This window comes from Phaethon lepturus, unplaced genomic scaffold (assembly GCF_000687285.1).
Source record: "Phaethon lepturus isolate BGI_N335 unplaced genomic scaffold, ASM68728v1 scaffold17973, whole genome shotgun sequence".
Classification (NCBI taxonomy): domain Eukaryota; kingdom Metazoa; phylum Chordata; class Aves; order Phaethontiformes; family Phaethontidae; genus Phaethon; species Phaethon lepturus.
In genome coordinates this window covers 17884-30712 of record NW_010527209.1, presented here as the reverse complement: position 1 = coordinate 30712, position 12829 = coordinate 17884, and the positions used below count along the sequence as shown (strand labels likewise).

The following is a 12829-nucleotide window of genomic DNA, read 5'->3' as shown; positions in this document are numbered from 1 at the left end:
CTTTCCCTCAGCAGACATATTGACATAGAGTATTCGTTCTCTGAATGACAATCCTCTCTGAAACTTTGAGAACTTAACCTTTCAACAGCAAAAAAATTCTTGGGATAGCTGTAAAAGCCTTTTTTTTTTGAGGAAAGACATATACCATTTAAAAAAAACTACTCTAACATGGAAATTACATAAGATGATACAAAGACAGGTAAAAGAAGCTTAAGAAAAGCTTAATGGCAGAGTTAATGAGGCCAGAAAACCAGAAGGAAAGGAGGACCATTTGTTTGCTGGTCCTATCTTCTCCTCAGAAAGCATGCTTTTAAAAGTACTTTTTTAAAAACCTGCATACAACTGTGATTTGTTCTTAACTAGGTTTTGTATAAACCAGAGGAGGTTTGAAAACCAGAAACCTAGAGCTGAGCTCAATGCTTTATCACACTCATTCCAGTCTCTCCCATCACTGCCTCTTGTAGCAAAAACGATCACATAGTACTTACTGGTGAAACGGAGAGACAGTTAACAGGGTCAGGAATGGTATAACACTATTATATTACAGTCCTACTACTTTCTGTGGCATGTAAGTAATTGAGGAACTACATACTGCTCAGACATGCAAATGATGCAGAGACGTAATGTCATCGTCAAGCCACCAGATTTCTAAATTTACTTCACTGGTGTAAATGGTGGTGGTGCCTGTGAGAATCCATATGCACAACATGTATAAATTGGCTTCTGCTGGTTTATGTCAGATAAAGGATCTTATCCCAGTGATTTGCAAATTACATCTTTAAGGGAACCTGCAAGTTTATTTTCCTTCACACATACAGTGATGAGAAAAAAACTTACGTTCAACTTGATCAAACATTACTGAGAACAAGAAATCTCTCGGTGTCATGTAATATTCTCCTTCATATTCCAGTGATGCAAAATGCATGAAGCGATGCTTCCGAAGCGACAGTCTTTCATCCCTTTCTGCATTAATGACATCTTCCTTCTGAAATAGAAAAAAAAAATCCATGCAGAAAGATGGTTGCTTTTGTAGACCAACTCTGTAATTAGAAAGAATACTATACGCGATCTTGATTAACCTCAATATTTTGCGGGTAGCCACAACAAGAGACTACCAGGAATTAAAGCTTTTATGGCATGGTCTTAATGAATTACATGCTTACATGACATTCAAAGTATTTTTTGGCTTCACTGTGAGCATGCCTTAACAACACAGCTCAGGCAAATTAATGGCTTGCTGTCACCAAAGGCTGCCCTTGCTTCCCACTCCCCTGCTCCTGGACATATGGTCCTGCACCTCCTCATTTGCCAGCCCTGCTACTTGTTGGACTCTCTGCTCAGCCAAATTCAGCTCGCTAACTCAACAAAAAAATAAACTGACCAAACAGCAAATAGCATTTTGCCAGCTTTGTGACTGGCTCAGCAAAGGTTGAAACATGCTCTGCATCTGTGCAAATGATCCACTCCTGAAGTTAATGATCAAGTTGTGGAGCAACTCCTAAGATGGAAGAATAATGATGTTCTAGTTTAAGTATGGGCCTATCTTTCAGAGAACATAGAAAAATGGGAAAAGCAATGAAAACAGCAGGATGGATCTGCAGCTAGGTCAGTGCCCGTGGCATTACTCGGTGTGTGACGCAGATGAGCGAGTACAGCCCAGGATCATTCAGATCATTCCTATGGACTGCTTGGCATATGAACAGTCCAGTACAGCGCTGATGTACGTTGCATTTTGCAAATTGGGTTACTCCTGAGAGTAACTGCAGCGTAAGCTGCTCCTGGTTACACTCAGAGCAGCTGCAGGTGCAGCGAGGGTCTCACCAGTTGATGTTAAAACACAGGGCCTGCTGTGCTGAGTGTGTTCATGGGGCGAACTGTGGGACACAGACAGGCAGACAGGATGTGGATGGAGGAGGGGGAAGACCACTGGGAAGACCTCGCTTGGTCTTGCTGAAGGCAGCACTGGTTATATTGATGCACAAGGTAACAGGCACCCAGTTGCACAGGAGGCTGTTACGAAAATCAGGAACGTGCACAGATATTTGCAAATAGCGTAGCAGGCAAACGGGGCACCTGTGTGTTTGTGTGTATGCATCCAAGGAGCAGGCAAGTGAGAAGAGAATGGGACTCTCTGAACCACTTAAAAGCTGTGACCAGATTTCCGACACTTTAGTTTTAACTTGCTATTCCTCCAAGATGGGGACTGCTAATTCAGTCTCCTCTGCTGAGTTTGAACCATTGCAGAATCAAGTGCTAGCAGTTACATTTCCTCCACCCAGCTGACAACATGCCAGGACTTTGGTACGAAGTGGCAAAGGCAGGAGGAGAGCTAGCTGATACGATGAACATACAAGCTGTTTTGGGACGATAGCTTCTAGCTCTCAGACAGGGCTCTGAAGTTAAAATAGAAAACATTAAGTTTAACGTGAGGCTTACAAGAGAGAGGAAAGAGACGTAGGACTGATATTGATACAGGCAGCTCCAAATAATGGAAGCCAGGGTGGTCTGAGAGTAACGACCCACTGCTTCAATGTGAAGCACTCCCGGAACTCGGAGTGTGGACCTCAAGCTGTGGCCAATAACCAGTCCATTGAAGAAAGGATGAAAAAACAGTTCAGAGGACAATGAGACATCAGAGAAGAGGATGGAGCATTTCAAATTTGTATCGTTAGGTTCCCTTATTCTCTACCCACCATGGTCCCCAACTGGATATGAGAACCATATGTTTGTACGATTTGGGGATCTCAAGACAAGGGGTACAACTGGCAAACCTATAGCCATAGCCTGGATGCAATTATTACCATCATATATGATATTATACTTAATTATAGTTCTAAACAGAAGGCTGCAATTTGCCATTTAATCCCACACCTTGCACCTCTGTGTTAGCATTACGCACTTGTTAAAATACTTCACTGAGCGATACAAGCACCTTTTACAGTCAATTTTAGTTTTCCCTTGTAGTGTGTTTGCTTCCCTCAAACCTTGGGTTTCAATGAAGGCAGGGCAGGAGGGGACCACCAACAAGAAAAAACCCAAAATATTCATAATTTAGAATTAAAACAGTCATATTCTGATATGCAAGGAGAATGAGGGCTACTTCTAAGTATCTGAAGCCAAGGCTTACTTTGTTTTAGAAAAGACCATTTCATATCCCTGCTTTAAACTTCTTACATAGTATGGAGCTTCATCATGGCCTACAACCAAGCTGCACTGCTGTTGTTCTATCATTCACATCTGTACATTCTGGAAAATGCTGTTTAAAAATAAATCTAATGCAATGAGAAGTTTAGCTTTATTCTTTTTAAAACTTTGGGGGACAAGTGACTCTGTAATTGCTTGACTAACAAGATTCAACAAATGTTGCAGATATCGAATGAATAGTTCATAGTTGCTGGGTATTAACATGTGGCATTCTTATTAAAAACATCTCCTTCTCAGAATAACATGAGCAATTTTTGCCCGATGGCAAATTTTAAAGAAATGGAAAATTGCTTCACAGTTGTCCTTTAACTAAAATTATGGAATGAAAAGCAGTCTTTCCGCACAAATACAAATTTTAGACAAGAAGTAAACCAAACCAACCCAACTGGATTTTCAAGTTTCTTAAGTCTTGCAGTATATGTCTGAATTCTCCTAAAGCTAAACTTGTTGCTGATACAAAGCACTGAATTTGAGCAATCCACAATTTTAACTGAAACAGGTACAAGTTCACATACTAACTCTGAAGTGCGCCTCATATTTAGAAGGGAACGTATTCCCACCAGAATTACAACAATGTGTGACTACAGATTCATCAAGCTCCTTTCTTTTCGTGAAACTAGCATCCCCGATTTACAAAACCGCCTTGGGAACATGGGTCATTTCTTACGAAAGTCAGCTTCAAATACTAGCACAAATGAGATAAGCAAACCTTACAGGATGAAATGCATCAGCGTGTCATCTCCTACTTTGTTTTTAAAGCTTTTGCAGAATTTCTGACATCCTGTTACTGTATGAGAAGCTCAGTGTCTGCTAAAAGCCCTCTGACCCCTTTGGACACCAGCACGAGCTCAGCATGAGCTACACTAGAGCTCAGCTGCTCACATGTAACTGCTTGCTACTTCTGAACAGCGTGTGGCCCTCAGACTGAAAAACCATGGCACTCCAATGGCAGTAAAACAATTTATACTGGTAACAAAGCTGACCTGCCATCTTTATGACGACAGGTATCTGTATTTTTGCTTCCCCCCCCCACACTTTAGTATGGTTACTGTGACGGTCTCTACAGCATGCTCCAAGTATGTCAATGTTAAAGGGAAAAAAAAAGACTGCAGCAATCAGGAGTGCAGAAGTATAGCATGAAAGCAAAATGTTTGCAATTATCTCATATCCCATTAATTTGCACTTTAATTTATGAAGGAGCACAAGGCAGACCTCACTGAAGGTCTGGGAGAGAAACATGTACAGACAAAATAAAAAGCCTGTAAAAATATTTCAAAAACACTGAATAAGTTTTACCCCCCTTGACAGTTATGAGAATAAAGACTGAAATTTCCCCAAGTGGCTCTGCAACCTTCACAAACCTAAGGAAAAAAAAAATCTGAAAGTTTTTATTATGATACTTTTTACTATAGAACATTTGGAAGCTGAAAGAACTGGGCTTTTTCAACCCAGAGAAGAAAAAGCTTCAGGGGGACCTAAAAGCAACCCGTCAGTGCCTATGCATAAGTTATCAAGATGACTGAGCTGGGCTCTCCACTGGAGCTTCATAGAGCCACACCACCAGCACCTCCATTAAACGTGGTGAATCCAGGCCACCTTTATAACAAATGGCAAGAACGGCCATTCTGGAGTGCAATTATAGGGACTTTTTTAAAGCTGTCTGGACAGACAGTTCAGAAGATGCAGAAAGGGATAGAGCACTACAAAAAAAGGTGACCTTCCTTCCCAAACACGTTTGCACAATGTTATTGCCTGAGGGAGTGAAAATCTGGGCGACTGTACCAGAGGGTGGAAGCTCAGAGGAGAAGAGGTGGCAGCAGGCGTCTCACATCACAGAATCACAGAATCACTGAGGTTGGAAAGGACCTTCAAGATCATCAAGTCCAATCATTAATCCAGCTCCACCATGTCCCCTAAACCATGTCCTGAAGCGCCACATCCACACGTTTTTTGAACACTTCCAGAGATGGTGACTCCACCACCTCCCTGGGCAGACTGGTCCCATGCTTGACCACCCTCTCAGTGAAGAAATTTTTCCTAATATCCAATCTAAACCTCCCCTGGCGCAACTTGAGGCCATTTCCTCTTGTCCTATCGCTGGTTACTTGGGAGAAGAGACCAACACCCACCTCGACACAACCCCCTTTCAGGTAGTTGGAGAGAGCGATAAGGTCTCCCCTCAGCCTCCTCTTCTCCAGACTGAACAACCCCAGTTCCCTCAGCCGCTCCTCATAAGACTTGTGCTCCAGACCCCTCACCAGCTTCGTTGCCCTTCTCTGGACACGCTCCCGCACCTCAACATCCTTCTTGTAGTGAGGGGCCCAAAACTGCACACAGGATTCAAGGGGCGGCCTCACCAGTGCCGAGGTGCACGAGCACTTCCCTCCTCCTGCTGGCCACACTATTCCTGATACAGGCCAGAAGAGAAAGTGTGTAAGGAATACGGAGATTTTTACTGTCCAGAGTGAAGGCAGGCAGCACCAGTGGCCACATACTCAAATAGCACATCATGATGATGTAAGGTCTTTTAATTGCCATCTTTTGCACAATGTTTTCCAAACCCAACAATAATACTGTTCAGATTGGTTTAATACCAATTAAGGACTTGAACCTGCTGCATTTGGCATCGGAGACTAGTAATTCACAATCAAGGTGTAGTGACATCGAAAAAATGATGACTCTTTAGCTATAAGCCATAAAATTTATAATTTGACAAAAATATTCAATACGATTATTTGTACAATTTTAATTAAACTGAATGCAGCTGGATGTTTGCCCTTTAAAGATCAGTACTGATGATCTTATGCTTAGTCGTCTTAATTTCTTCCTTAAGCATACTGCCAGCATTTAACTAAGCTTTGAGTGACATCTTTCTCACATTTTGGTCATCACACTTTCATTAGCCACACTGCCAACTATCACTCTCACACTGCCTCGGTTCTTCTCCATTTCACCACACAAAACCACCCTCATAACCTAAATAAACAATGTGACCATAATACTATGATTATTCTCCAAATCAAAATAATCATTTCAGAAGGAGTTCTGGAGCGTAATTTCCAAACTCTTTGCTTTAACTGTATCACTTCTTTCCACCAAATTGTTTGCTGTTTCTGGACTACTATTGCCAGTGATCAAGTTATTCCTGAAACTATGGTTTAGTACAGTCTCTAATCCTAAGCAAAAGCAGATCTACTGCCTCAGAAAAGGGGACAGGGGCATCCTGAAGCAGGTATAGGCCATGTCACATGGCTAAGAGTAAAATATAGACAAGTCTAAAATATCATCTTACATGCTCTTTTATAAGCTGTATCCCCTTCCTTCACCATTGTTCTCTTCACCAATATGTATCTCTCCATGTCTTTGGCAAGCACGGATGCCGGACCCACCAAAGACAGTTGGTAAAGGACGGAAATACACGGGAAGAAGTAGAGAGCTATGGATTTTTGAAAAAAAGATTAGAAGCATAACTCTCATTTGCTCTGAGAAGGGATAAATGTCTGAATAACTATTCTAATCACTATTCCAAACACCTAACCAAAGACTGAATAAAAATGTTTTGAAGAAAAGGCTGATTCAATCACTTAATTTTAAGATTGATTTTCTTTTCAAGTACCAATTTAAAGCATGCAGAGGGGAGCAATCTCTCTCTCAACAATTCAGTATCCTTCCCACTTCAATTAAGTCCTGACTAATTTCCAAGTCATTTTTTCCTGAGTCACCCAAGTAGTCCTTCAGATAAAGAAGATTTGACATTCTTGACGTTTCTAAAAACACTGTCAAAGCTAATTTTGCTCATAAAAATGCACGTACAGGGCAAAACACAGATTTTTCCTCTTTAATTGTATTCCACAAAATGAGTTTCAAGTAAAGACAGGTATACTGTAGGAAACAATTATGTATTTAAGGTTAGACTTCAGGTATTAAGGTATCTGTAATCTAACACCTCAGCAGTTTCCAACAGTGCAAGCTCAAAGCAAGCAGGATACAAAAATTCAGATTTACTGAGAGGGAACGGGTGAGAAGAATCTATTACTATTGCTTGCACAAGATTCTTTTAAGCATAATTTAAAATGACTCTGAGATTGACTTGGGCTTATTTTTGTCTTTAACAGTGCTATATAAGAAGAAATCAAATCATAAAGAGCTATGCTGCATTAGCGTTAAGGCTCAGGCTGAAATTCCATCCTTAACTTGTTCTATTGTGTGTGGGTACAGCCGGGGCTTCAAACACTGGGTGTTCCCACACGCTCCACAGCACCCCACACAACTAAGTGAATTAAGAATGAAGTTTCAGCTTTAACTTGGAATTTAGTTGGCTTTGTGGTTTTATGTCAAGCCTCCAACGCCAGTTTGAGAATGTCCATGGTAAAGCTATGATAGTTGATGGTAAATTAGAACTGAATGACATAAAACGCGCTCTAGAAGGATGCAAGTGTTTTCCTCCATAGTAAACATGTCAAGGGATCAGCATCTGACCAGCCACTGGCGTCTGTAAGCATTACCAAAGACTATGGTTTCCTTCTCAGCTTCCTGCACTGAGAAATACCTAAGGGCAACAACAACAATACTTATTACAATTAATTTCAGATTGATGTAATGAATCTGTTTATCTGTCTCTTAATTTAGGAGGCTAATAAAGAAGTCATGGTGTTCAATTTTTGGCTTTGTATTTTTTTTGTATGAAAAATAGCAAGCTTAAGTCAAGTTAAAACCTTATATTCACTGTAACTTTGAACTCTTTTAAAAAATACATGAAATAAAAAAGAAAGTTTACATAAATAAAACTTTGATAACCCTTACCTGTGATTTTCTTAACACTGCTGATCACTGTGATGTGATTTTGGTAACACTGCTAAGCAAATTCTGCATTCATTCAAAATGTAAGTACTTGTGTACAAATGCAAATATTTGCAGCTGATTATGAGTCAGAAATGACTTAAGCATATACACTTATCTCTGCATTAAATTTAAAATGATATCTTCCACTTTTGTTCATTTTACTTTTTCTCCCTTTGCACAGAATGTTGTGTTTTGATGTGCCTGCACCTTTCATATGCTTTCCATCTTAATTTTTTCTGCTTATAAAATAGTCTACATTTTCCAGTTAATTTTTCCCAACATAATTTTTCTTTCTTCACTGTACTCCTTTCCATATAACCTACTTATTTTGCCTCTTTGTATCGTTTCATTGCCTTTCTTTCCTCCACTATCTATACACCTTCTTCCACTTCCCCTTTCCCTTGGGAAAAGAATTAAACCATAAAACTTTTTTTTTCCTTTCTCTGAAAAGAGCATCAATGCTTTTTTTTTCTTCCCTGATCTGGAAGAGTTAACTTGCACCACTCATTTTACCTGCCATAAGGATAACTAAACCAATGTGTGGGTCGTAATTAAAATCCAGTTGGTGCCAGCAGGCTCTGTGGGAGCCTTAGGTTTGGAACCATTAATTCACACTAGATCTACAGATGGATTTAGCAACCCTGTATCAAATTTCTGTATGACTGATGAAAACTTTGCAGTTAACTTGTGTCATTATTGTATCTCAATTTCAACTCAATCCAATTTGAAGTGGTCAAAATAACAGAAAATGTAACTTAAGCTCAAACGCCGCCGCACACATTAACATACCCAGCACGCATGCTGAATGCACAGAGGAGAACCTTTGGAGCTCAAGGTTTGAAAGTTTTATACGATGCAATAACTGATAGATGAAAAACAGTTTTGACAGGAAATCCATTTGACAGAAATATGTGAATTACAGAAAGCTCAAGACTGTAATATTTAAGAAAGTTTGTATAAGTATGCGCAAAAGTAGTTTGTGCTCTCACAGTAAAGAACGTGAACCATGTATTATGCAGAGTCTCGATCAAATGCACCAGTTACCAAAACGAACATCAAGTTAAAGACACAAGATCAGAAGCAAAATGTTTTCATGAAGTGAATTGATCTGTATTACTTTTTTCAGCATTATATTTTTTGACCTTTGGCCTGGGCATGAAGTAAGCCAAGAAAGAAGAAAAAAAGCACTGATTTCTGTTTGGAAATAAGTTTTAAGTATTTGAATGACTGTTTAGCAATGTGAAACTAAATAAACAACCACATTACTAAAAGCTCTAACAGCCTTGAAATTCCTAAGTATGAAATGGACAAAAGATTAAAATACCTTCTCAGGAGCTACTTCTGAGACAGAGAACAGACTGCTAAAGAAGGACAAGCAGAGAATGAGAATGCAATAGCCTTATGTCTGGCTACTCTTAACACTGCTGAATATGAAGACTCCAAAATTAGATGAAGCTCTTTCTATGCACTAACAGGTGCCACTCCCCTTCTTTCTTTAAAATAGCTGCTCAGACAATTCTGCTGTGCTACTACTAATTAGTGACGGTTATGTTTGAAGTAGCAGCTGAACAGTTTATTTGCACCTAAACCCTTGACATCTTTGGTTTTAATTTTTCCCTGCCACTCTGTATTTCACTGAGTTCAGACTAAACTGGTACACACAGAACAGATCTTTCACTGCTACTAGAACCCATACCAGATGAAGAATTAACCCAAATATAAACTGAGACTCTTTTCTGTATTATCCTTTTGAGTTTTTTTAATTTCACTGTTCAATTCTAGAAATTCCACCCTTAGCAAAGCTCGTTTTTAAACATAAAACTTAAAAAGAAGTTGGAAACGAACACATTTCCCCTAACAGAATATAACAAAGACAGATAATGTGCCCAAGCTCTAACAAGCCAGAGAACCAGTTCATTTAACAAACCATACATTTACACCTCAACTTGCAAGTTCTCACACCGCCCTGCTTACACGTTCCCCTCCCGCGGCTGACACACCGCTCGAACGCACTGGTGCAGAAGCGCTGAATAGACACAGAGCAGCCGGGGGACCACAGGGACACCTCAAAGGCAACAAAGCCTCCTCCTAAAGCTCATCATACTGTTGTATTTGGCAGTCAGTGGATTTAAGTGAAAAATGTGTTGTACCTACTTCTCACTGATCTTCAGTCAATCACTGCACATTGAAGTGCAGTTAAAATGTGAAGACACAAACACATTTATCTTTCAAGGTAAGATGAGTTAGACACTTTTGATAGATGCTACGTGCAAATGTGTAATCGATAAACAGAGCTTAACTATTCGCCTCTAAAATGGCATAATACCTTTATTTTTCCTCCCTCATCTCAATTCAAATGATGTGTGGAGTGCCTCTTGGCACATCTTCTCAGGAGGAGCTGTGAGAGCCTCCCAGTCATCTGAACTTTTTGCTTACCCTGGTCTTGCGGATCTTTAGGACTTTTCAAGTTAATAGGAGTTTACTGCTTACATGTGCTTGTGCTGTACAAGGAAACCATATGCCCTTTTCAAATAGCTTCTCTCTCTGTTTGGGTAACTCAGTAGCTCTACTTGATCTGTTCTGAACTACATCAAGAGATAATCCATTTATTATCTGGCAGTTCAGCTGAACTGCACGCCCTACAAAATGGGACTATATATGTCCGAGTTTGAGAAGTACACCTTCAAACTGGGGGAATTTTTGCAGTCCAACTCATGCCAACTGCACGGTGCTATATATTTACCCGACACTTCGCAGCTTTAAAAGCTTTTCATTGTCCTAATGCTTGGTCCTGCAGCAACTGTACAAACAGGAAAAAAAAAGTTAATAGCTTTAATAGTAGGTGGTTGAATGCCAGACCAGTTTTTGTTCTGAACCAGAACACAAATGAATTCTGGACTCACTGCTTACAAGTAAGAATTTAAAGGAGTAAATAAACTGTTCAATGGTAGACGTAGTAGCCTAACCTAAGCGCAAGGACTTAAGAGAATGCATACCCAAAACCAAGACTGGGAGAAGACGACAAAAAGAGGAGATGACTTGCTAATAGGTAAATTAAGCAGTACAGGTTCAAAAGAAAATTGAAGAGATGAAAAGCTGAAGATAAGGCAGATAGATGTGATGTAGCAGTATGTAAGAAGACAGTCAAGAGTTACATAATAAAAACTCAAAGTGGTTAAATTTTCAAGATTTTTTTTTTGCAATTAAACAGATGTATTGTGTTAGTATTTAACGGTCGTGCAGATTTAAATATATACATGTCCATATATGAATAAAAGAGACTAGAAAGAAGATGGCTACCATACTCTGTGTAAGGGCTGAGCAAGAAGTGGTAAATGCAATGGAATGGGAATTAAGACAGTAGGGAGTTTAGTGATAATGGAATGAGAAAAGTTAAAAAAAAAAAACAAACCAAAAAGTCACCAAAAAACCCAACAACAAACAAACCAGAAATGTACCGGAATTGGTCTTACAAGCTTTTAAAAACAACTTCAAAGTGCCTCTGTCAACGGTTACCTACACTTACAACAGCTCTGTACACCCTACGTTTGCAACACACCAAAAGCATTCCTGAAAAGGCATTACACTGGCATGACATTTTAGAGACAATGTATGTGCTTCAAGGGAAACACTGTGAAAGAAACTGCCTCCCTGTCATCAGAGAAGACTGTCGCTTTTCGAAATGCTTTTCGAATGTTTTCGAAACACATTTCAGAATATCAGTCTTGTTTAAGCACTGTTGTTAACATGCTTGCACATTCAAAATGTTTCAAACAGCGGCTGAATGCACAGTGCCTTCCATAAAAGTAGATGTAGAACAGCCTTAGATTGCCATATCACTCACTGAAACATGCCGCGTGCCAAATATAATTACACATTAAAATGCGAATCCTGTTAATTTTTAACCTAGGTGCTTTGGATTTGCCTTGCCAGGGAATTTTCATCACAACACTGGGATTGCGTTACGAGAAATACACCCTGTGTTGCAGTTGCCGACCAGGCTAACACAGTACTGATCAAAACCAACCATGCAGTGGCAGAACCTATGGACTTACAACTACTTCTCTACCAAGGACAAGCACCCCCAAAGCAGAAATACCCTGTGATTTCATCTTCCTGGACTAAGAACTATGTTTCTGTATAGAAGAGTAAATGCAACTCAAACCAAACCAAACAGGATGCCTATGCAAGGCTTAAAAACGTTTATATTATACTACCAGAGACTGAAAAAAAAGATTACAGTCTTAAATATGCATCATATATGTTAGCTGTCACCAGCCTCTGTAAATGAGTGTTTCTATTTAGTCAGCCTGCAAATACTTTAAAAGAAACTTGTAGTTGTTATGAATTTATCCAAATTTCAGCATCTCCCTTTTTGAAGGTTTTGACATAAAGAAAACTCAGATAGTTCAAAAATGTGTTGAATCTTGGACAAAAAGTCTATATAAGATTTTAAACCCCACTATTACCTATGTTACACCAAGATGTTTTCTCAGTTCTTGGAGAGCCTGGTACTTAAAAAGGTGCCATAAACGATGGGGAGTTAACTGATTAGGTTGCCATAGAAAAAGACTACCAACACCAAACCTCCCAAAGCATTCAACAGCATCTGGGAAGTGTGAAATTCTTCACTTTTAAATACAGTGAACTAACACTATTAGATAAAACTTCCACTGTGGTAAATTAATCAGAAAACAGCAACATGGGAAGAAAGAAAATGGAATCTCTTTAAAGCTTTCCTTTCTTGTTTTCTTTTTTTCTTTATTAAAGTTTTGGTCACATA

At 39.5% G+C, this 12829-nt stretch overlaps 1 protein-coding gene across 1 annotated transcript in view; it reads right to left on the bottom strand.

The window, feature by feature from the left end:
- Positions 1-1009, bottom strand: part of MICU2 (mitochondrial calcium uptake 2) — a 63051-nt gene extending 62042 nt beyond the window's left edge. The window contains exon 1 of the mRNA XM_010283320.1: positions 838-1009. Coding sequence (XP_010281622.1) covers positions 838-1009 — 172 coding nt within the window. The remainder of the gene's footprint in view (positions 1-837) is intronic.
- Between the last annotated feature and the right edge of the window lie 11820 nt (positions 1010-12829).